Genomic DNA, 24,664 nt, shown 5'->3' with positions numbered 1-24,664 from the left:
TTACCATTTCTTTTCAACATAATATTGGAGATTCTAACTCCTGCAACCTGGCAAAACAACAACCACCACCCAATACATCCAAATAAAAGGAAGACTTGAGTTTTATTTGCTATGACATTCCGTATGCAGCAAATCCAAAGAAACACACATACAGGGCAGCCCGGTGGCTCAGCGGTTTAGCGCCACCTTCAGTCCAGAGCCTGATCCTAGAGACCCAGGATCGAGTCCCAGGTTGGGCTCCCTGCATGGAGCCTGCTTCTCCCTCTGCCTGTGTCTCTGCCTCTCTCTCTCTCTCTCTCTCATGAATAAACACACATACACAGATTTGAATGAACAAGTACAGAAAGGTTACAAAACACAAGGTCAAAATTCAAAGTTAATTGTATTCTAATAGATGAACAACTAACAAATAATGAAATCAACATCTTTCATTATAATTAGCAACAAAGAAAATATTTAGAAACAGAATAAGTTTCTAGATTTCAGAATAAGTTTCAAGATTTGTGCACTAAGAATTACAAACATTGTAGAGGTAAATTAAAGATCAACATAGTCCCTGTTCCAGGACCGGAAGGGTTGACACTGTTAAGATAGCAAATTTCCCCAGATTAATCTATAGTTTAAACCAATTGCTATAAAATCTAGCTAGGGTGTTTGTTTGTTTGTTTGTTTGTTTTGGCAGAAGTTTAAAATCTGACCCCTCCTATTCATATGGAAATGTAACAGACCCAAAATCATTTTAGAAAAGGACCAAAAACGAATCAACAAATGAACAAATGAGAACTTTTATTTCAAAAATATTACAAAGCTATAATAATCAAAACAGTGAAGTACATGCAAAAGGCTAGTCCTATTCATCAATGGAAGACAATTAAGAGTCCACAAGTAAGTCATTTTGGGTCAAGTGTTTTTGACAGTTTCCACAAAAACTCAGTGGACAGCGTCTTTTTAAATAAATGACGATGTAAAAACTAGAAATCCACCTGCAAAAAAAAAAAAAAAAAAAGGCAGTAAGATTCCACCTCATTCCACATACAAAAACTAACTCAAGACTGACCAAAGACCTAAACATCAGAACTAGGACTCTAAAACTCTTAGGAAAAAAGTTTTATGAGCATTCATCATCTTGGATTACATAATGATTTCTTATGTATAACACCAAGAGCAAATGCAAAAGCATCAAAAATATGGATACACACTGGACTCCATCAAAATTGAAAATATTTGTGCTTCAAAGGGACATCAAAGTGAAAGGACACCCAGAAAAATGGGGGAAAATATTCGTAAACTATATACAGGATAAGGGGCTTGGATCCAGAATACATAAATTCTTTCTACTCAACAATAAAGAGATTTAAAAAACATTTTTTAATGATGAAAATTTTTGAAAACTTTTATTCAAAGAAGATATACAAATGGCTAATAAGCACATGAAGACATGTGCAATATCATTAGTGAAATCAAATTAAAACCAAAAGACAGTTTGTCTTATCCACTAGGATAGCAAGAATAAAAGTGGATAAAGAACCAAGAGCTGGTCCTTTGAAACAAAATTTATCATTCTTTAGCCAGACCCATCAAGAAAAAAAGGGGGGGAGGGGCCTCAAAATTAGAAATGGAGAAATAACAACCTACACCACAGAAACAAAAAGAATATTTTGCCAACAAATTGGGTAACCTAGAAGAAATGGATTCTTAGAAGCATAGCCTTCCAAAACTGAATTAGGAATAAATTAATTTGAACAAGTTGTTAGCAATGAATAGAATCATTAATCAAAAAATCTCCTAACCAAAAAAAAAAAAAAAAAAAAAATCCAGGACCAGGCTCCACAGGTGAATCTACCAATAATTCAAATGATTTAAATTTAACAAGTTAGTACCCATTCCTTTCAAATTATTCCCCCCCCCAAAAAAAAAATAGAAGAGTAAGAAAGGCTTCTAAATTCGTTAGGGCAGCATTACCCTGATACTAAAACCAAAGACACTACCAAAAAAAAAAAAAGAGGGAGAGACGGAGAGACACAACTACAGGCCAATAATTCTGATTAAAAGATACAAAAATCCTCAACAAAATATCAGCAAAACAAATCCAATGATACATTTTTAAAAATCCTTCACCACAATCAAGTGGTATTTATTCCAGGGATGCAAAGGTGGTTCAAGATTTATAAATCAACATGATACATTATATTAACAAAAGAAACATCTCAACAGGTTCAGAAAAAGCATTTGATAAGGCATAACATCCATTTATGATAAAAATCCTCAACAAAGTAGATGTGAAAAGAATACACCCCAATATGATGAAGGCCATATGTTAAAGATGCACAGCTATCATCATACTCAATGGTGAAAAACTGGGAGCTTTTCCTCTAGGATCAAGACAAGGATGTCCACTTTTATTCAACATAGTACTAGAAGTCCTCACCACAGCAATCAGACAAGAAAAAGAAAAAGCATCCAAATTGATAAGGCAGAAAGAAAAAACACTTACTTTTTGCAAATGATAGGATAATATATATTTAAAAACCCTAAAGACTCTAGCATAAAACTACTAGAATTCAGTACAAAATACACAGAAATCTATTGAGTTTCTATATACTAATAACGAAGTAGCACGGAAATTAGGAAAATAATCCCATTTATAATTGTACCAAAAATACCTAAGAATAAACTTGACATAAGAGGCAAAATATCTATACTCCAAAAACTATAAAATGTTGATGAAAGAAATTGAAGACACAAATAAATGGAAAGATGTTCCATGCTTCTGGATTGGAAAAAGTCAACATGGATCTATATTACCTAAAGCAATCTACAGATTTACTGCAATCTAGATCAAATTATCAACTGGAACAAATGATCCTAAAACTTGTATGGAACCACAAAAGACCACAGATAGTCAAAACAATCTTTGGAAATAAGAACAAAGCTAGAGGTATCATAATCCCAGATTTCAACATATGCTATAAAGCTATAGTAATCAAAACAGTATGATACTGACACAGACACATAGAAAAATGAAACAGAGAGCCTGTAAATAAACCGATGCTTATACGGTTGATCTACAATGAAGGAGGCAAGAATATACAATGGAGAAAATATGGTCTCTTCAACAAATGGTGTTGGGAAAACTGGAGAGCTACATGCAAAAGAATGAAACTGGATCACTTTCTTACACCATCTGGAAAAATAAACTCAAAATGGATTAAGGACCCAAATGTGAAAGTTTAAATCATAAAACCCCTGGAAGAAAAGAAGTATAAACAGGTGGTTTCTTTGACATTGCCCAAAGAAATGCTTTTAGACAGGTCTTCTTGGGCAAGAGAAACAAAAGCAAAATTAAAGTACTGGGCTATAACGGAATAAAAGGTTTTTACACAGAAAAGGAAACCATCAACAAAAAAGAAAACCACATAACTTACTGAATGGGAAAAAACATTTTCAAATGATAAATCCAATTGGGATTAGTATTCAAAATATATGATAAACTTTTATAACCCCACACCAAATACAATCCAATTAAAAATGAGTGGAAGACCTGAATATTTTTCCAAAGACAACATACAGATGGCCAACACATGAAAAGATGCTCAAAGACACTAATCATCTGGGAGATGCAAATTAAAATCACAATGAAATATTAGCCATTCTGACAGATGTAAGTTGAAATCAAAAATGGAACTAACAACAAGCATAAGCAAGGATGTTGAGAAAAAGGAACTCTCACAAACTGTTAATGGGAATGTAAATTGGTACCACTACTGTGAAAAACAGTTTGGACGTTCCTTTAAAAATTAAAAATAAAATTACCATATGATCCAATAATTCCACTACTGGATATTTACCCAAAGGAAATGAAAATACTACTCTGAAAAAGATATATGCACTCCTCTGTATGTTGCAGTATTTATAATAGTCAAGATATGAAAGCAACACAAGTGTCCATCCATAGATGAATGAAAATGTGGCATATGTATCTATAATGGAATATAACTCAGCCAAAAAAAAAAAAAAAGAGGATATCTTGCCATTTGCAATGACACAGATGGATCTAAAGGCTATAATGCTAAGTGAAGTAAGTCCAAGGAGGACAAACATTATTTGTTAATTTCCATAGAAGTGAAATAACATGAACAAAAAAAAGACAAATAGACTCTTAAATACAGAGAACAAACGGTGGTTTCTAGAGGGGAAATGGGTGGGGGCATGGATGAACTTAAACATTTACAAGGATATAATCAGCAAAACACTCTGCCCATTGAAAGAGGCCAGACATGAGAACATATGATTCCTTTACTTTATGATTCCATAAAACAGAAGCCATGAGGGACAGAAGTCCCCCCCCCTTGCCTGAAATAGGGAGTAAGACTGGAGAAGGATAGGAGGATTAACAGTAAATGTTGCAGGAATGATGATGAATAAGATGCTGCAAAAGGTATTTATGGAGATAATTGCTCAACTTGTTACAACTACCAAACACTTGAGTTGTATGCTTGAAAGGAGTTTATCAAAGGATATGAAAATATGCCTAAAATTATTTTTAAGTGATGACAAAAATAAAGATATTCGCAGAAAAACAAGCACTGAGAAAATTGTCATTGAATCCAAGTTAATATAAAGGAGTATTAGAAAATAACCTAAAAAATAAAAACACTTTAGAACATATGGGATGCAGATGAAGAATGCTTAAGAAGTAGTTTATAGCATTAAGCACTTCTAATACAAAAGTGAAAGCTATAAAATAAACTCTCTAGATTTAGAGACTAGAACGCTAGAAAAAGCTAGAAGCTAGAAAAAAATCAAGCACAGAGTAAGAAGAAATTACTCTTAAGTCAAAGAAATGGAAAATGGAAAAAATGGGGGGAAAGTGAAACTTCTTTAAAAAGGAGTTTAGAAATAACATAATCCTACATTAAGATTTCTCAGGCAGCAGAGGAGATATTTACCAACTCATTCTGTTATCCTAATATCAAATCCAGAGAAGATATCACAAAGGGGGAGAAAAGAATCTTAGACCAATATCCCTCATAAACAAAATTCCTTAAAAAATGCTAGCACCAAATCTAGAAAGACATTAAAAAGATTGTATAACATGCCTAAATGGGGCATCCCAGAAATGTAAGGGTATTTCAACACTCAAAAATCCTAACCTGTGTCTTTCCAGGAATGTTTCCTATGACCGTTGGAAGTCTGACCCATAAATGTTAACTCAGTACGCCATTGCAAGGCAACATGAACTACTGCCAACCTACATCTCCATTCAGGGGCATCTCTAAAGGAACAATGATGAGAAGAAACTTTTCTTTGGGCACAGCCCACAACCTTTCTGAATGGAAATGGAAGAAATCTGAGGTAAGTATATATAGTCTTCTACAAAGTGCCAACTGGTTAAGTTGGTTGTTTGGGGCTCAGAAGGTACAAATCTGGAAAATAAAGAAAACCTGTAGAAGAGGCATTTGGATGAGCCAGTGGTAATGGCACGTGAGTCTTGGTATGTCAATCTTGGCGATTCATGTCAATGCGGATCATACACATCCACCACAGAAATACACTCAGCAGGTGAAGAGAACTCCACATCCAGTGGGTAATTATAGCACCTCATTCTCTGTGTACACTAGTACACAGCGTACAACCACTAGTGTACAACCAATGACCCAACAATTCTAGCAATGGGACCTAGCACACATCCAACAGAAATGCACATGTTTATGAAAAGATGCATAGTATTTCTCATAATTACTTAAAATAATTGAAAACTGGAAAAATGTCATCAAAATAGGATGTTTTACTTTATATTCAGAAACTAAAATGAACTACAGCTGCACAAATTGATAAATCCCATATTTAAAAGCTGTAGAAAGGAATAGATATAAAAACATACTATCAGTTCCGTATATAAACATTAAAAGATAAAAACATTTTTTTCTTGGTTGTTGGCAAAATTAGGTGGTAAAACTATTTTAAAGACACAAAAAGAAAGGAAGGTAGTAGCTCCTTTGGAGAGGAGGGCATAAATATTTGCCAGGACAGGAAAAGAACCTCTAGAATCTTGGCAATGTTCCATTTTTGAACTAAGAAGCAGTTACAAGGGTGGTTCAATCAGAAATAAGACTTCTAGCTATAGATCTGTTTTGTATACTTTTATGTCTATACTTAAAAATTCATAAAAATGAATCACACACCAATAGCTAATAATGACATGCATCGAATGACCTGGGCTAAGGATCTTACTTTCCCCTTCCTAGGCCTCTCTTTTCTCATTTATTTTTTGAATCTTGAGGTTTCAGATTGTATTCTGTTCTAAAGTAGATATCAGAATGTCATTACATAGCTCCATTCTTCTCTAGTCTCAAGGAATAGTTTATTGAATACATAAGCTATATATAAAGCTTCATACGTTTAATTTTTAAGAAGCTTCACTGAATATTCAGTTGTCATAAAATTTACCTTTAAGTGTACAGATCAGTGGATTTTAGTATATTCACAGAAGTTGTGTAACCACTCTCACCATTTAATTTCAGAACCTTTTCAGAGCCCCAGAGAGAAACTCCATATCCATGAAGAAACTCCATATCCATCCCTTCCTACCCCCAGTTCCTCTTGGACCTTGGCAATCAAGACTGGTTTGTATCGAGTCAGTTTTGCTTGGCTGTACTATGCAGTCTCAAGTTCCTTCCTTGTAGGTTTGCCTAAGTTCTTTCAAGAATCAGGTTCACAGGCCATATTTTTTAAGTCTTTTTCAACTAGTTCCTCAGGAAGTTAGGCACATTGCCCTCTGTGGTCCTAAAGCACATATTATATACCCTTATTACATACCATGTATCATTTACAATTAACTTGCTTCCACCACTGGAACTAAACAATCAGAATTGGACTCATTTTTGTATCTCCTATATTGAATATGGTGATTTCCAAAAACATTTGATGAATGAATGTACCATATAAGAAACTGATTAGATTATAAAGAAGGATGATTTAGTACTAAGGAGAAAATATTCAGAGACAGGAGTATGTTTGAGGACATCAAGACAGAAATGTTATGTCATAGAAAATCATTACGATAATATAACTTGTCAATAACTGATCATTTTACAATTAATAAATTGAGAAGGCCAAGAAAATACATTAAAACTATTACATAGAGTTCACACTAAGATGTTAATGTACCCTAGCTAGAGAGAAATAGCTACTAGAATCTTAAGTATATTTAGTATGGCTGTGATAATATAACCTAAGAAAAATTCTAAAAGCCAAATGTAGAAAAAAAATATATAATGCTGCAAGCTTCTGAAAAAGGCTTGAAAATTATATCCAAACTATCAACCAAATAAAAGTGAAGGTAATGCTGACCTCATAGAAGGAGTTGGGAAGTGTTCCTTCCATTTCTATTTTTTGGAACAGTTTGAGAAAAATAAGTATTAATCCTTTAAATGTTTGGTAGAATTCTCCTGGAAAGCCAGGCAGCCCTGGACTTTTGTTTTTTGGAAGAATTTTGATTACTGATTCAATTTCTTTGCTGGTTATGGGTTTGTTCAGATTTCCTATTTCTGTTTCAGTAGTTTATATTTTTCTAGGAATTTATCCATTTCTTCCAGATTGCCCAATTTGTTGGCATATAGTTTGTTATAATATTCTAATTGTTTATATTTCTGTGATGTTGATTGTGCTCATTTATTCATGACTTTATGTGGGTCCTTTATCTTTGCCTTTTTGCTAAAGTCTGGCTAGGGGTTTATCAATTTTATTAATTCTTTCAAAGAATCAGCTCCTAGTTTTGTTGATGTGTTTTACTGTTTTTGTGTTTCTATATCATTTCTGCTCAACCTTTATTATTTCCCTTTAGGCCTTTTTTTGCTACCCCATTTCTAGCTCCTTTAGATGTAAGGTTAGGTTGTGTATTTGAGACTTTTCTTGCTTCTTGAGGTAAGTCTGGGTTGCTCTATTCTTTCCTCTTATGACCACCTTTGCCTGCGAGTCCCAAAGGTTTGAACTGTTGCGTTTTCCTTTTCATTTGACTCCACATATTTTATTTCTTCTTTATTTTCTTGGTTAACTCATTCATCTTTAGTTGGATGTTCTTTAACCTTCACATATTTGTGGTCTTTAATTTTCTTCTTATGATTGACTTCAAGTTTCACAGTGTTGCGGTCTGAAGATACACATAGTATGATCTCCATCTTTCTGTACTTACTGAGGCCTGATCTGTGACCCAGTATGTGATCTGTTCTGGAAAATGTTCCATGTGCACTTAAAAGAAAGCGCATCTCGCTGCATTAGGATGATATGTTCTGAATATCTCTGTGAAGTCCATCTGGTCCAGTGTGTCATTCAGAGCCATGTTTATTCTGCTTAGGTTCTCTATCCATTGCTCTGAGTTGTTACAATCTCTTCAAGAAATGGTGTTGGGAAAACTGGACAGAAGCACGTAGGAGAAAAACTGGACCACTTTTGTACACTATACAGAAAAATAAACTCAAAATGGATGAAAGACCTAAAAGTGAGAGAGGAAACCATAAAAATCCTAGAGAACACAGGCAGTAACCTCATTGACATTGGCCATAGAAATTTCTTATTAGACATGGCCAGAGGCAAAGGAAACAAAAGCAAAAATGAACTACTGGGATTTCATCAAAAAGCTTCTGTACAGTGAAGGAAACAATCAACAAAACTAAAAGGCAACCTACAGAATGGAAAAAGATATTTGCAAAGGCATATCCAATAAAGGATTAGTATTCAAAATCTATAAAGAACTTAACATCCAAAACCAGATAAGCTAGTTAAGGAATAGGCAAAAGACATGAATAGACACTTTCCCAAAGACCTACGGATGGCTTACAGACACATGAAAAGAGACTCAACATTACTAATCAGGGAAATGCTAATCAGGGAAATGCTAATCAAAAACCACAATGAGATACCACTCACTCCTGTCAGAATGGCTAAAATGAACAACTCAGGAAACAATAGATATTGGCAAGGATGTGGAGAAAAGGGAACGTCATACTGTTGGTGGGAATGCAAACTGGTATAGCCAGTCTGGAAACCAGTATGGAGGTTCCTCAAAAAGTTAAAAATAGAACTACCCTATGACCCAGCAATTGTACTACTAGGTATTTACCCAAATGATACAAAAAATACTGATTTGAAAGGACACATTCACTTTGATGTTTATAGTAGTATTGTCAACAATAGCCAAAGTATGGAAAGAGCCCAAATGTCCATCAACTGATGGATAAAGAGGTGATTTTACACACACACACACACACACACACACACACACCCAGGACCTATTACTAAGGCATCAAAAAGAATGAAATCTTGCCATTTGCAACAACAGGGATGAAGCTAGAATGTATTATGCTAAGCAAATTGAGTCAGAGACAGACAGATACCATATAATTTTATTCATATGTGAAATATAAGAAACAAAATAGATGAACATGAGGAAGAAAGAAAAGAGGGAAGCAAACCATAAGAGACTCTTAAGTGTAGAGAACACACTAAGGGTTGATAAAGGGGAGGTGAGTGGGGGGATGGATTAAATGGGTGATGGGTATTAAGGAGGGCACTCATTGTGACGAGCACTGGGTGTTGTATATAAGTGATGTATCACTGAAATCTATTCCTGAAACCAGTACAATACTCAATATTAACTAGAGTTTAAGATTTTATTTAAATTCAATTTGCCAACATATAGTATAACACCCAGTGCTCATGTCATCATGTGCCCTCCTTAATGCCTGCCACCCAGTTACTTATCCCCCCATCCACCTCCCCTTCTGTAACTCTTTGTTTCCCAGGGCTAGGAGTCTTCTGTGATTGGTCTTCCTCTCTCATTTTTCACCAGTTTCCCCCTTCCCTTATGGTCCCTTTCACTATTTCTTATATTCCATATAGGAGTAAACCATATGATAATTGTCTTTTACATTGACATGGATGAATTGGAGGGTTTATGCTGAGAGAAATAAGTCAATCAGAGAAAGAAAGACTAGAATAAAAATTTTAAAATAAAAAGCTATAGGCCAAATAAAAAGATTTGTAATTTTAAAAATCCTACACTTCTTAAAAGTGAAAAAGTGAAAGGTTAAGAACTTTGAGAATTAGTATGTTTTTTCCTCTTTTAAAGTACTTCTAAGTGTTTGAGTAAGGACTAGCTTTGGTTATGGGAAATGTTAAAGTGAATTCAATTTTTCATCACAATATACACAAGGTTTGATTGTTAATGCTATAGTAGTCTTTTAAAACACACACACACACATTCAGACTTCAGCAAACTATACTTAAAGTATTGTACTGTGAAAAATTAACAATACTCAATATACAAAACAAAAATAACTTCCCTTGGGTGTACATAACTATAACAAGTAATATTAGAGTTAAATACACATTAAAAAGTCAGAAAAAGTTATATTAATACAGATCTTTTAAAAACTTAGACATAAAATTTAACCAACGCAGAATCTCCTATAGAAGAATTTAGAATCATTTCATGATTGGATTGTTTGTTTCTTTGCTGTTGAGTTTAATAAGTTCTTTATAGATCTTGGATACTAGCCCTTTATCTGATAGGTCATTTGCAAATATCTTCTCCCATTCTGTAGGTTGTCTTTTAGTTCTGTTGACTGTTTCTTTTGCTGTGCAAAAGCTTCTTATCTTGATGAAGTCCCAATAGTTCATTTTTGCTTTTGTTTCTCTTGCCTTCATAGATGTATCTTGCAAGAAGTTACTGTGGTCAAGTTCAAAAAGGGTGTTGCCTGTGTTCTCCTCTAGGATTTTGATGGAATCTTCTCTCACATTTAGATCTTTCATCCATTTTGAGTTTATCTTTGTGGATGGTGTAAGAGAATCAAAGTGATAGTGCCAAGAAAAGATAAATTAATAATTTGTCTTTCAAACAAAATCTTTAAAAATTTATTTAAGAGAGAAACTGCAACAGAGATAGCAAGAGAGGGCACTAGAGGGGAAGAGAGAGAGACAAAGGGTCCTTCACTGAGCAGGAACCATGACTCAGGGCTTAGTCAATCCCAGGACCCCAGGATCATGACCTGTGCCAAAGGTAGATGCTTAACCATCTGAGCCATCCAGGTACCCCAACAATTTGTCTTTAACACTTTTTATGTGTTTTTATTTTATATCCATGTATATAACTTTGAATATGATTATGTGAATATTTTTTAAAAACCAATCCATTTCTATGGAATGCTTTTTTTCCATTCTTATAAACCATTTTTATAGGAGTTCAAAAAATATTTTTAATTTATATGAATAAAGCAAATTTAAAACTTAACCATCCTTAACTTTGAAAATATTTAAATCTAAAAAAGTCAAATGAGTTACTCTTTCCCAAATTTTGAACCAACAGTCTGTTGCCAACATTTACAAAAAAACAGATTCTATTAACTTAAACTAATATAAGTGTTTTAGACTAGGAAAAAAAAGCATTAATATTCATTTATCTGTAAAATATAATAATAACTTAATCCTAAGAAAATATAAATCCTAACATCGAATATACTTTTTTATTTGTTTTTATTTGAAAGTACTCTGAATTACTATACATCCTCCAGGTTGTAATTTTATAGTGTAATATACAAATATGGGGGGAGGGATGTGCCTTCAAAATAAAAAAAAAGGAAAATAGCTTTAAATTAAGCACTATTTATATCTTAAAAGGAAACTATTTTAATCCTTTATTCAGCTACTTCTCTATACTGGGCTTCTGTTTAAAAAAAATAACAAGTAGGAATTAACTAAATGTAGATTGTAAAAACATTTTCTACAGTATTTAACAACAAATGCTATAATAAATTTGTGAAGTTTGTCTATTTCCAAACATAAAATACTATACCTGAAGACACAATTCAATGAAGTTAAATCTAAAAAACTGAAGGACCGGAGGCTCTTCCTGATAAAACTGGTACCAAAAACATCCATTATTACTTTATCTTTTTTTTTTTTTGGCATTCAAGTTCATTTACTTTTTTTTAAATTAACCAAATTGTTATCTTTGCCATATTTTATGGTACCAAAACAAACAAAAGCTGCCCAGTGCCCTATGATACAACAGTCACAGAAGTTGTATAGAGTGAATTATTTTTCCAATAGAAGCACTTTTCTAAAGTGTACAAAATAATCTCTAAGATCTGGTAAGATTTGGGGGAAAAGGAAAAAAAAAGTGTTCAAAGAAATTATATTACAAAGAGTCAATGTTAAATGGTCTGCTCTAAAATAACCACAAACCACAGATTAATTTGTAGTGTAAAAATACACTCCTCACTTCGAATAAACTTTCAAGATACCAAATTTAAACTCCTATTCATAAACAACAGTATTTCTGGAAATTACTTCCTAACCACAAAAAAATGACAACATCAATACACTCAATATACATGTACCAATAATAAATTTGATTGCCCTAGCTAGCTTAGAAAATATCTAAGTTTCTTCAAATATTTTCTAAATCACCAAATCTCTAGTTCTTCGAAACTATTTGGCAGAAACTCTTAAGTGTACTCGTATGATTTTATGGTTCTATCTCTGCAAGAATATACTCCGAATTTGCTCAATAAATGTTTACTTGTAAGATAAATCCTAATTCACAAGTAAATGCACTGACAAAATCCTCTCTCCCCCAACTAAACAGTAGTGTTCTTGAATGTCACAAATATCTACAACAAATAACTAAAAATATAAAGCCAAAATAAATATATACACACACACACACACACACACACACACACACACAAAATAAAGTAAAAGAAAAATCCCATTGTATGAGCTAGAGAGAGGGAAGAATGGGATTAAGTCTGACTTTTCTTCCATATTCTAAGTGTCCTATAAGCACCCATATTTTCCTGGGAATGTGGTTGTGTAGCATTAACTCTCTATGTACTATCCATGACCTCGACGATGACTCTATAAAGTAGCAACAGAAACAGAGGCTTTAGTCAGGAAAGACACCTGAAAGATATAACAGTAAAATATTATCTAATGACTGAAAATATAGCAAAGAATACTTTATCAAATAAAATGTTTAAAATACTTTAGGAGTGAAACACATTTCCTAAATATTCTTTCTGAAAACAAGTCATCATAATTCCTGGTCACAACAAATTTGTAACATTCTAATCTGTAACATTCTAATCACTGTCTGCTAGGAAAATAATCTGAACAATCTAGATGCCTTTCAGATACTTTGAGTTTAGAAATTGTCATATGCTTACCACTTTATTATATATTTGGAGCATCTAAAACAAAACAGGAATTACTGGGTATCCTATGTATTATCTGTTGCCAAACTGATGCATAAAAGATCTGAGCTTTCATCTCCTTGCACTGAAAAACAAGAAAGAATAATTAGTATGTTAGATTATATTTTCCAAGAATTATGGGTTTCATTAATAGTCATGACATTATTTTGAAGGTTCCTACTATAAACAGAATTTTTTGCTTAATTGCTAATAGTCATAATTTAAAAAGGTAAAGGAAAGAAATATGGCATACAGATTATACATATACTAAAACATACTTACACTTAACTAAAAACATCTTTTCTTAAATAATTACTAATATATATCCATTCTGGAAAATAAAATACATTTTTGTTTCTTCTAGTCTTCATTTAGAACAAGAATTCTATCAGAAATCCAATCTTCCAAAAAGATTTAACTGTTAATCTATTTACTGCAAATATGTGCCTGTTATACACTGTCCTAAATATTGCAATTTCATGCAGAGCAACATCAGCAATTTTTCAAGTTACTTCACAAAAGATTTTCAAAACAAATACAGTAGTTTTATTAGAATGTCTGATTTTTCTAGAATTAGTGAGCATTTACTTTGTACCAGGTACTAGTGAAGAGGTTTCACAGGTCTTAACTTATGTAGCCCTCACTCAGCCAATGGTGTCATCATTAGCTGCATATGACAGATGAAGAAACTGAAAAAAATCAATATGTTAGAAAGCTTATCTCCAGTTTCACAGTTAAGAAGGGATGCAGCAGGAATTCAAACTCATGGAGTGGGGCCTCATTGCCCATACTTTTAAATACTGTGCTAGATCCAATGCAAGTGATCCATAAGTATCACTTACAAGTCTTGTATTTTCAGAATTCAGCCTAACATTTTACATGCCTATCAGCCATTCCCCTTTGGATATCTAGCTATATCATCTTGAATGTAAAAGGTCAGACAAAAGTCTCCTCAAAAATGGGTTGCCATTCTAGATTTCTTTCAAAGTTGTCCTCTAGTTAAATATGCAACTGTAGGAAGGTAGCACATATCAGCATCACGCACTGCCTCAGTAACTCGATATTTGTGTGCTTTTCAAAGGGTTGTTACATTCTCCTAGTTCCCATAATTATCTATTTAAGGACTTCCAGGGAAAAACAAGCAAGCAACAACAGCAAAGACATCTTGGACACACACTAGTAACTTATTCTGAGAAAACAGGCTGCAAATAAAAAACACTAGCTTGGATATTTTAATACAGATATGTTATAGTAGGCTGAAACTATGGGACAGCTAAGCCAATTTTCTAAATGTATAATTAAAACAATACCTGGGCAAGGCAAAATAAACGCCTTATACTTTGAGGCCATTTCTAAAACAATGACACTTTGAGTTAAGTTTAGCACAGAACTACTATGACTCACTATGTATTGTCTGGACTCCAAATACCAGAGCGATAGATTCTAACAGGTTTTGTGAAGTCCAAAATAAGTATTTTTCTCTAACAATTCAGAAAGTTATCCACAACAGTCTCTGGAACAGCGGTTCTCAACCTTGGCTGGACGTTAGACTCACCCGGGGAGCTTTAAGACGGTGAGATCACAGCTGGATCAACTAAAACCATCTCTAAAAAGTGAGACCCAGGCAGAATTTTTTAAAGCTTCCTTTTGAACGCAAAGCCCAGATTGAAAAGCATGGGCACTAGCACCACTTTTCTAGCTTCTTTAATAGGGAAGAGAACTTCAAATATTGAGAGCTCTAACAGAGAATTAAAACCATTTTTCCCTAAGATCCGGAGCATGTGCAAGCAGTAATAGCAAACATCAGTGGCTACTACAGTACTGCTGGCGGTCAAGGAATAAGTGTTAGGAGCCTGGACAGTACTCAAAGCAACGAAACCATCTTGTTGTCTTATTTTGTTTTAAAACTGATTATAGCACATGTGTTAGTAAATTCTAAGTCTGTGAAACCATGTTTCTTATGTTTGCCTCAAAGATTTTCCCAAAAAAAAACTTCAAAATTTTTAGAACTATAATCTGATGTTTTATTAGCTGCTTTTGGTATAGCTATCTTCATTTAACTCACTCATTGATTCACCGTGTGCTAGGAATGCAGGAGGTAGGATGGAGATGGGGGCCTGAGGTGGGTTTTTAAGGAATTTAAGAAAAATGAAGGTGGAAATATATTCAGGTAGAGTAATAAAAGAAATTGTGGAAGCGCTAAAATGTATGGGCTGAGGGCCAGAAGCTTACTGAAAACTCTGCCTCAAATGATCTAACTGCTTTTCAGAAGGCAATATAAGTAATTAACAAAAGACTATAGAGTTGGAGACGTCAGAGTTGCTAAGTATATAGGGAACTAAGATCCTGTCTTCTATCCATGGACAATTGCCCTGAGCCTCATCCATAAAACAGTGATAATTTTGGGGGGTGCGTCTTCCCATTCCTGAAGTTTCCTCCCATGTAGAAGTATTCACAGGTGTGGCACTCTCCTCACCCAACACTCTGTTGGTTTTTGGCTTCCTTACTTAGACCAGGAGGAGGGCCAATCTGATTGGTCCATTTGGAGGACAAAGGAGGACAAAGGAATAAGTTAAGGTAGCCTCTTCCTCCTCCCTCCCTTTCTTTGGGAGATCAATGTCTCAAGCAGGGGTAGGCCCCCCCACATGGGAGGGAGGGGCAGTTCCAGCTCTGTGCCTACTGTTGGTAAACCTATTTTCCCCACAGATATAAACCCACATTTATCAGTATTATTTTGGGGTTGTTGCTTTATTAATAAATGTGGTATTTAGCTCACCAATTGTTTTCCTCCTTGTCCCTCTCTAAGGTGATTTAGAATTCAGGCAGCTAGTTGTCAGACTCCATTTAAACCGCAGTATCAACCTACTTGAGAGTTTGGTAACCTTTAAATGAGGGATCCATATGAAAACCTTAACACAGCACCTGGAACATAATAAGCACTCCACCATAACCGCTAATTCAGTAACAAAATATTCAAAAATAAGAGCCAATTTTAAAATATCCATTCACTATAAAACACCTAAATATGAATTCAAATGAAATATTCTTTCTAAAATATGTCAATAAAAACAAGATCCCTCTGCCATTAAAAGAAAGTAACCTGCTAGAATACGAGTTAGAACATGGAATAACAGATTTATAGTCAGAACATTCATTAAACAAGAAGCATTTTTATAGCCTACAAACATCCTCAGTAACTAATTCACAGAGAAAATGAAACCCAACATGTATTAAAAAATCCGATACTATAGCTATAACATATTAAAATTTTAACATTATAGAATCAGTTTGACATCTAAAAAATTTAAGAGGAAATATGTCCCATCAGTTTATTCCATAACTGTAACTGCATTAGCAATATGCTAAAAGTACACTCAAAAAACCTAAATAAAGATCTATTTCATCTGATAAGAAACCGATAAGAGAAAATTGGTTCTTCAAAATGAAGCCAGGAGCTCACTAATAGCAAGATTTATTAACCTGAGCTTTATGGGCCTTTAAGTTTTGTGAAACCCTTGAAATCGTCTGTAAAATGTCATGTATTTGTGCATGCATATATGGTTAAAAATGTTCTCCACTTTCATTACATTCTCAAAGGTCACCATTCCAAAAAAGAAAAAACAGTCCCGTATCATCTTATAATTAAGTGATTAGTCCCATTTATCCATTTATTCAGATTTTCTATAAAGTCTTACAGTACAAATGTTTTCAATTTGGATAATTCTGGCATATAATAAAAATTTAAAGAATAAAAAGTAAATCTACAAAAACAATCTACTTTTTTAAAATAGCTACTTACCCTTTAAGGGTTCCTTAAATTGTTCCTCTGATACAATTTTTTCATTAGCATGCGATGCTTTTACTGCTATTCTCAAATCCACTATGTTGTTTTCCTGTATTTCTTCAGTTGGTAGTTTTTCAAAAATGTTTTCAGCATAATTGATGTTATTCTTGAAACTATTAGGTGGTTCCCAAAATGAAGCTGAACACGTATCCAATGTAAAGGAACTTTGGGGATTACACTGCCCAAAATCAGCCTTCTCTCTCAGAGTTACGTTTCTAGAATATAATCTTTTACGGATACAGCTTTTCCTTAAGAGGTTCTGGTAGACTTCTTTCCTCTTTACAGTTTTCTCTTTTTGCCTTTGTTTCTCAGAGCAGGTACAACTTATATTTTCCCTTCTATAACAATTTTGATCTAACAATGGGAAGAGAGGCTTCCCCTGTAATTGAGGCTGGATTGTAGTAGATCCAGTACTAACTCCATCATTAAGATGATCTGAATCTTTACAATACGCTGCAAAACCAGAAGCGACTAACATATCTGCCAAATTGTTCTTCTCATGAATGACCTCTACTTTCAGTTTTGTTTCAAGATTATATGTCCTAAACTGAAAAACTAAGCCTGGTTTACTTAGGAAATCTTGAAAAAAACTTTTGGCTTCTACATTCCAGTGTTTCCCTTCAGCAGGTAAGATACCATGTAAGATACAAGGATAACTCAACCTTGGTATATTCAAAAGTTCGACAGGAGCAACTTTCAGATTTTTTATATCTGAATAAGGTATGGAAACAGAAAATCCATAGTCGATCAACACAAGTAATAAAGATTGATTAGAGACCTCAGAAATTTCTACTCTATTCCACTGATCTTCCAATTCATATTTGAACAAACAACTTGCACCGGGAATTATGCACTCTTGAGGCACTCTTTGCAACTTTTCTGGTAGATCAGAAAGCAACACAAAGAGAGATTTCATTATGTCAAAGAAATCTTCTAACTGAACGCAGAAATCTGATGGATCAGAAATAGCAGTGGCAATACCAGAATATTGTTTTCCATTGTGGAGCTGGGCCCAAGTATATGATCTTGTTGTACAAGAGGACACAGTAGTCTTAGATTCCACACTCAAAATAGTTTCTGAAGATGTAAGTTTGTTTTCAACATGAACTTTATTTAAATTTAAATATTCCAAAAGTAACAGGCCATCTACCAGAATGTCTACTTTCCACACAGAGTCCAAATATTTCAGGAAAAGAATATTTATTTCCAAATGTGCAAATAAACCCACAATGGACTCAAATGGCCGGCTTTTGAAATTTTCAAACCAAATCCATTTACAAGGCACAGCTTGTCTTGGAATATTTCTAATTTCATTACTAAGCATCTTGGTATTACTGAAAGGTACTATTTCATACTTACCACAATCTACTAAAAAAACAAGCACTTTCTCATCAACACACTTCTTTGCTACTTTTGATCGATACCACTTCAAGGATTTTTTAGATTTTGCCAAGCACTCTAAACCTTTTTCAATATTTTCAATTGATAAAGAGGGTTTCTTTACTTCTTTGGCGATTAATACTGTTAAATCTGATAAGATTTTTTTATTTTTGGATAACTTCACATAAAAGATCCCACTTTTTGAGACATAAAGTATTTCAGACTTTTCAAGTTGTCCAGGTTTTAACTCTTCCAAAGGAATCTTAACCAGCTGTTGGCAGGATGGTTGAAGGATCCCAGGACCTTTACACTCGTTTGATTTTCCTTTCTTCATTTCATCATCCTCCCCAGAGCTTACCTTTTGAGAGACAGCCACAGGCAGCTGCAATACTGTTTTCTGTAGTTTTGAATATGCTGTCCATTTCAGTAATTCATTAATGATACACGTTCCGTCACAAATGATACTGACTTCCCATCTCCGCTCATGCTTTTTCAAAAATTCACAAGAAACTCTTTTGTTACTCACTTTTGATGTGAAAAAATCCACAGTGTTACTGTCCCATATTTCATCAGGCTCATTCCACTTGACTCCACTAAGAAAAGAATGGATTCCTAGCTGAGGAACAGTTAAGAATTCCCTCTGAAATTCATAAATTTTGGAAGCACTTATTACCGCAGTATTACCATAGTCAATAAATTCCACTTCAAAAGAATTTCCTGGCAAAATTCTCTTAATTACTGCTCTGTAGATGGCATGGTCACCAAAGTATTCTGCAATGACAAGGTCTCCCACCATAGGCTTCACTGATTTTCTTCTCTCTTTCACTAAATTTGCTCTGCTTCCATTTAGAGCATCTGTGAGTCTGATGATTACATTTGCATTCTCAGCCAGCTGGATATGGAAACTTGCTGGATTACTGATATTAGAAACATATCCTTTAACTTTGGCATTCAAATAGATTTGGGGTTGAGGAAGATCTTTGATCTGTGGTCTCATAAGATTAGATGGGTTTTGAGAGGCTGCTTGATTTAATTCTCCACTAAAACACTGTGATACAACCCTTACTGATCTGTGGCCCACATCATTTTCATCGAGAGCATGTGCAGATCCAGAGACACTTTTTACTCCCTTACTTTTTAGTCCACTACTCAAAGAGTTCACTTTGGTTTTTGACACCGGTTCAATTTTATAACAAACTGATGGTTTCAAAAGCTTGGCATATGTACTTCCAGGATTCATTAATTGATCTATTTTGTTTTCAGAATACGTTACTAGATTAGTTTTATTTATCATATTATGATGATAATTGTTTTCTATTTTGCCTTTCAAAGAAACAGCAAGTCTTTCATTCTCACTTATTTTAGGACTCTTTTCCACACAGTGTGCTTGGTCACAATGTTTTTTTCCATAAGCATGAAGCAACATTTTAATTTCCTCATTTATATGTTGACAGCCATCATACAATTCTATACCAAGCTGGCCATCTGACTCCCTGGACAATATTATTGCCCTTAACGGTTTTCCTAAGAAGTTATCTTCAAACCAGCCACTGATTTCTGCTGGAATATCTACATCTCTAAGATCTGACAAAAAACACTTAATAGCTTGCATGGGTGTAAACAGCAATTCTGGAAACTGATCTGAAATCACCCTCAATGTACTTTCTTCTACTAACTGCTTATTTCCAAAGTCCACAAAATAGACCAGAAAATCAGTTAATGAATCCGTTGGCATTGCTAAAGCTCTGTAAGAGACACCATCTTCTATATACTTAGATATGCACAACCTCGTTTTACTAGGATCATATTTTGGACAATTTTTGAGGTTACTAATCTCTACGATTTTTGTTTCTATCATCTCTAGGTCTTTAATATTTCTACTAAGTTGGCAATAAAACTTTTTGGGACTATATATGTGAGATATGTATATTTCTTCCTCGCTTCCAATTTTTATGTTAAAGGAAGAATAATAGTAACTGTAAAGACTAACTGAAGATGGGAATGGCTTTGATAACATACTATACTGTGCTGAGCCATGATTAATGAGAAATTCTCTTGCACTAGTAAGTGGAGAGTGTAAATCCACCAAGTTATATAAACAGTTTGGATATATAAGAGCTAAGGCATAAATGACACAAGTCAATAACCCTCCAGAGGAAGAAATAAAATTCCTAAAGTCTCTGCATGCTTCTCTTGTCCAACAGAATTTACCACTGATGTGTTCAACTAAATGGTTAAGACTACATCTGAAGGCTTGGACTTCTAAAACAAGAAAACGTGGGTTAATAGCACAAATATCTTTAACTAAAACCCTTTCTTGGTAACCATAATCAACAAATACTATGTCAAATTCTTTTCTTGATACTTGAGTCAAAATAGCAGCTCTATACCACTTCCCATCTTTGGAATACTTAGCAACACAAGCAATCTGCCCAGTTTGATAAGGATCAGAATGAATGCTGTAATAATCCTGAATTTGATCCATTAGTAATTTTAGGTCTTCTAACTTACATTGAAGCTGGCATGAAAAGTCTCCTGGGCCATAATAAGAAGAACACTTGACTTCAAGGACTGTTCCTGGTTTAAACATATATTCTTTATAAGGTCGTATTGATTCCGGTCCCACAGACAAGGTAGAAGGATTTCTTAAATCTGAGAAGTTAACAGCTGGGGACTTTAACAAAGACAAGTTACTGTCTTTTAGCTTATTTGAATGATACTTCTTAGGTTTAGGTCCTTCAAGAAGGGCAGATAGGACTTTAATATTAACTTTGTTTTTACACTTTAAATTTAACACTGAATATTCACTTACAGATTTGGGGAGACATTCTGGTTCTACTTCCCAATATTCTGCATATCCAGCTTGTAACATGAGAGAGACAACATCAGTATTTTCTGAGGCTTCAATACTCTGAATATTTACAATGTACTTGTCATCTTTTCTTGCTATAACTTGAAGCAAAATTGCTTTGTTCAAGACAATTTTTTTAAAATAGTCAATTGCTGCCTTAACCCATAAATCTTCAACAGGAAATATATGTGCAAGTGAACAGCACATGGCTAAGGCAGGCAACTCCCAAAACTCTGGAAGCAAAATTTTTACATCAAAAAATGGTATGGAATCAGTATTTCCATAATCTATAAAATAAACATTAATCTTATAACCATTAATTTCAGTGATGATAGCCCTGTAAAAGTATCTGTCCTTGCTGTATCTAGCACAGCATAATAATCCGGGCTCTGGATTTCTTAGAATCAGTTCATCATTTTCACACAAGTCATAAGATTTGTTTATATTTTTCATTATATCTTGAAGTTCATGCTGATGTTCATTAGTGCGTACCCAAAAATTTGATGGGTTTAATACATAGGCCACAAAAGCAATATAGGTAGCCCGTATGTCCATCTCTACAGTTTTAACAGGAAAACCTACTTTCAAAGTGCTTTTATTTAGAGAGTCTATCGGCCGTTCAATATTTCCAGTAAAATGCTCAACTGCACAGCTGTTAACATCAGAAGCATTAGTCTCCTTAAACATATTAGAGATTTTTGATTCAGACACTGGACAGAGTACTTGTGTGCCTACAGTCTTCAGCAGACACTTAGAATTAGTTGTAGACTCCTGAGTTTGTAGTGTTACATAATACAAATGTTCATCCTTATTGAACCAGTCAAGGTGTGCATATACTATTTGTCCTAACAAAGCTTGTTTAAATACACTCAGTTGAGATTTTCTGGCATCTCTATCTGGACTGTGCAAATATGTCAGAGAACATGGAAATGAAAATAATGGTACTAAAATAAAATCCTGCTTAAGTTTCTTTACATGGATGGAGGGTATAGCTTCACTATTGCCATAATCCATGAACCAAATTTTCACTTGATTATTGGGCAAGAGCTGCTGAAGAATTCCTCTATGCCACTGCCCATTTCTTCTTTTGGCAACACAAAGTAGTCCAAAGTTATCACATGTGGGACTACTTTCTTGACTGGCTGTATCATAATGCAAAGTCATACACACTGTTAAGTTTTCTAATTCTGGAATCCATTTAATTAGCTGACAATAAAATTTACTTGGGCTCAATGCAGAGGATATCTTTATACTTTCAATACTGCCTACTGACAAAGTTGGCTGCAAATTACCCAGAATGTGTTGAATATCAAGTGAAGCATCATTATTACTTAATGGTAACTCAGGTCTTTTATGTTTTAGTAAATCTGATATTTCCTGTGGGAATTCTTTTAACATTTCCACAATAAGACGAAACGAATCCCCATCAATAAGTCTGCCTAATTGTAATTCAAGAACCTGTGATATAATTTTTGGCACTTCAAGAAGAAGCATTTGAAGAGGCAAAACAGCTTGTACACAGCCTTTCACTTGTAGTCCTACTAATGACTTGAAGTAATTCAAAGCCTTAGGAGGCCATCTTTCCCCATTTGGTAGTATGTTGGCAAAAATACCAACTATTACCCGTGGCGGTAGCTCAAATAAGTTGCCACAGGCCGAAGCAACCTGTGTACTATTAACTTTTAGTTCTTTTCCATGATCTATGAGGAGCACTGTATAGAGTTCATTTTTCTTTTCCATGACTCTTCCTCTCTGCCATTCGCCAGATACACTTTCTTTTACCAAGCAAAATTCATCAATGTCCACATTATTTTTTTCTTTTGGAATGTGCTGCATTTCCCGCTGTAATATGTGGTAGTCAAACTCACATTCAATATTATTTTTGCCTTGAAATTTCACCAGAATATCCTTGGGAAGACATTCTACATGTGATATTGTCAGATCCACGTCTAAAAACGTTGGTAACAGAGATGTAGAATCCATTTTCTAAAAGCAAATAATAAGTACTAATTAGCTTCTGGGCAGACAGTTGTTATGATTAAGTGAAATTAGCCTTCCATAAATTTGAAATTAGCCTTTTTACAGGTTCAGTATGTAAACATAAACCTTAAAATCCGCGATCCCTGGGTGGCGCAGCGGTTTGGCGCCTGCCTTTGGCCCAGGGCGCGATCCTGGAGACCCAGGATCGAATCCCATGTCAGGCTCCCGGTGCATGGAGCCTGCTTCTCCCTCTGCCTGTGTCTCTGCCTCTCTCTCTCTCTCTCTCTCTCTCTCTCTCTGTGACTATCATAAATAAATAAAAATTAACCTTAAAATCCTTATATGCCTGGGGTTCCTGGTTAAGTGTCAGACTCTTGATTTCAGCTCAGGTCATGATCTCAGGGTCCTGAGACAGAGCTTGAGTTAGGCTTCATACTAGATATGGAACCTACTTAAGTTTCTCCCTCTCTCCATCTACCCCTATGCTGCTCGTGTGCTATTTCTTTTTTAAAAAATTATGTGCCTGTTTTTCAAACTAAACATATTGGTTTAAAAATTATATTTTTATTTTGTTCAATATACCTAACTTCACTGCCTTCTACTTTCAAAAAATATGACTGAAATAACCACACTTGGAAAATAGGAAAACCACACTCTAGAAAAATAAATTTTCTAGAAACTTCCAAGTTTCTCCTAGATATTAGACAGATGTAGTACAAGAAGGAAGCCAAGTAAAGGCAACTGGAGACTTCTTTCTACTGCTGTGAGAACACTATTTTCCCTCATGCAGACTTCTTCTAACAACCTATAACTCAAAGAGGTGAATCCTAGAAGCAAGGGCAGATGGTGAACCCACAAGGGACACAAGGTTTATACTCCCCACTCTCAATTAGTAACATTTGGACCCTATCAGTATCACTATACAACTTCTGGATTCTTCTTTGAGGGGGCAATAGGCTAACTCCTGAACACCATTAAGGAAAACCAGGCATGGAAAGACCCTAAAGCAACTTAGGTGCATCCGGGTTTTGTCACTGGCATGGCTGACCACAAAAAGTATGGAGGGAAAAGAAATCTTCAGCAGAGGCAAAGCTCTCTACTCTAACTATGGCTCCAGCTAATTTTCTCTAAACTGTTGGGACTCTAAAAGTAAAATCAATATTCAAGTATAAAATATTCCCCAAATTCAGGCTAGAACCAACATCTATTATTACAGGACACATCTCAGCTCCTACTTGACCTAGAGTTAATGCTTTACAACTATCAATTTCTTTTTATGATGAGAAAAATACTGGACCTTAAAAAAGAAAATCACTTAAAAAGCCAAGGAAATGCTCCTCTAAGGAATAAATATGA

The 24,664-nt window shown here is 34.5% G+C and overlaps 1 protein-coding gene across 16 annotated transcripts in view; it reads right to left on the bottom strand.

Annotated features, from left to right (window-relative positions):
* TDRD15 (tudor domain containing 15) overlaps positions 1 to 23,190 on the bottom strand; it is a 240,743-nt gene extending 217,553 nt beyond the window's left edge. For 13 of the 16 annotated variants that reach the window (XR_007402956.1, XR_007402962.1, XR_007402957.1 and 10 more), the window contains exons 1-2: positions 17,053 to 23,190; positions 13,227 to 13,338 (exon numbers count right to left, since the gene is read on the bottom strand). Coding sequence is in view for 1 of the 16 variants with exons in the window: in XM_049095633.1 (XP_048951590.1) it covers positions 13,280 to 13,338; positions 17,053 to 23,164 (6,171 nt within the window). In the remaining 15 variants the exon portion in view is untranslated. Of the gene's footprint in view, positions 1 to 769; positions 984 to 11,851; positions 12,964 to 13,224; positions 13,339 to 17,052 lie in introns of those variants that run through there. The other 3 variants (XR_007402970.1, XR_007402969.1, XM_049095633.1) reach the window with 3 other exon arrangements.
* Positions 23,191 to 24,664: the final 1,474 nt, after the last annotated feature.

This window comes from Canis lupus, chromosome 17 (genome assembly GCF_003254725.2).
Source record: "Canis lupus dingo isolate Sandy chromosome 17, ASM325472v2, whole genome shotgun sequence".
Lineage (NCBI taxonomy): Eukaryota > Metazoa > Chordata > Mammalia > Carnivora > Canidae > Canis > Canis lupus.
This window is presented reverse-complemented; position numbering and strand designations above follow the sequence as displayed.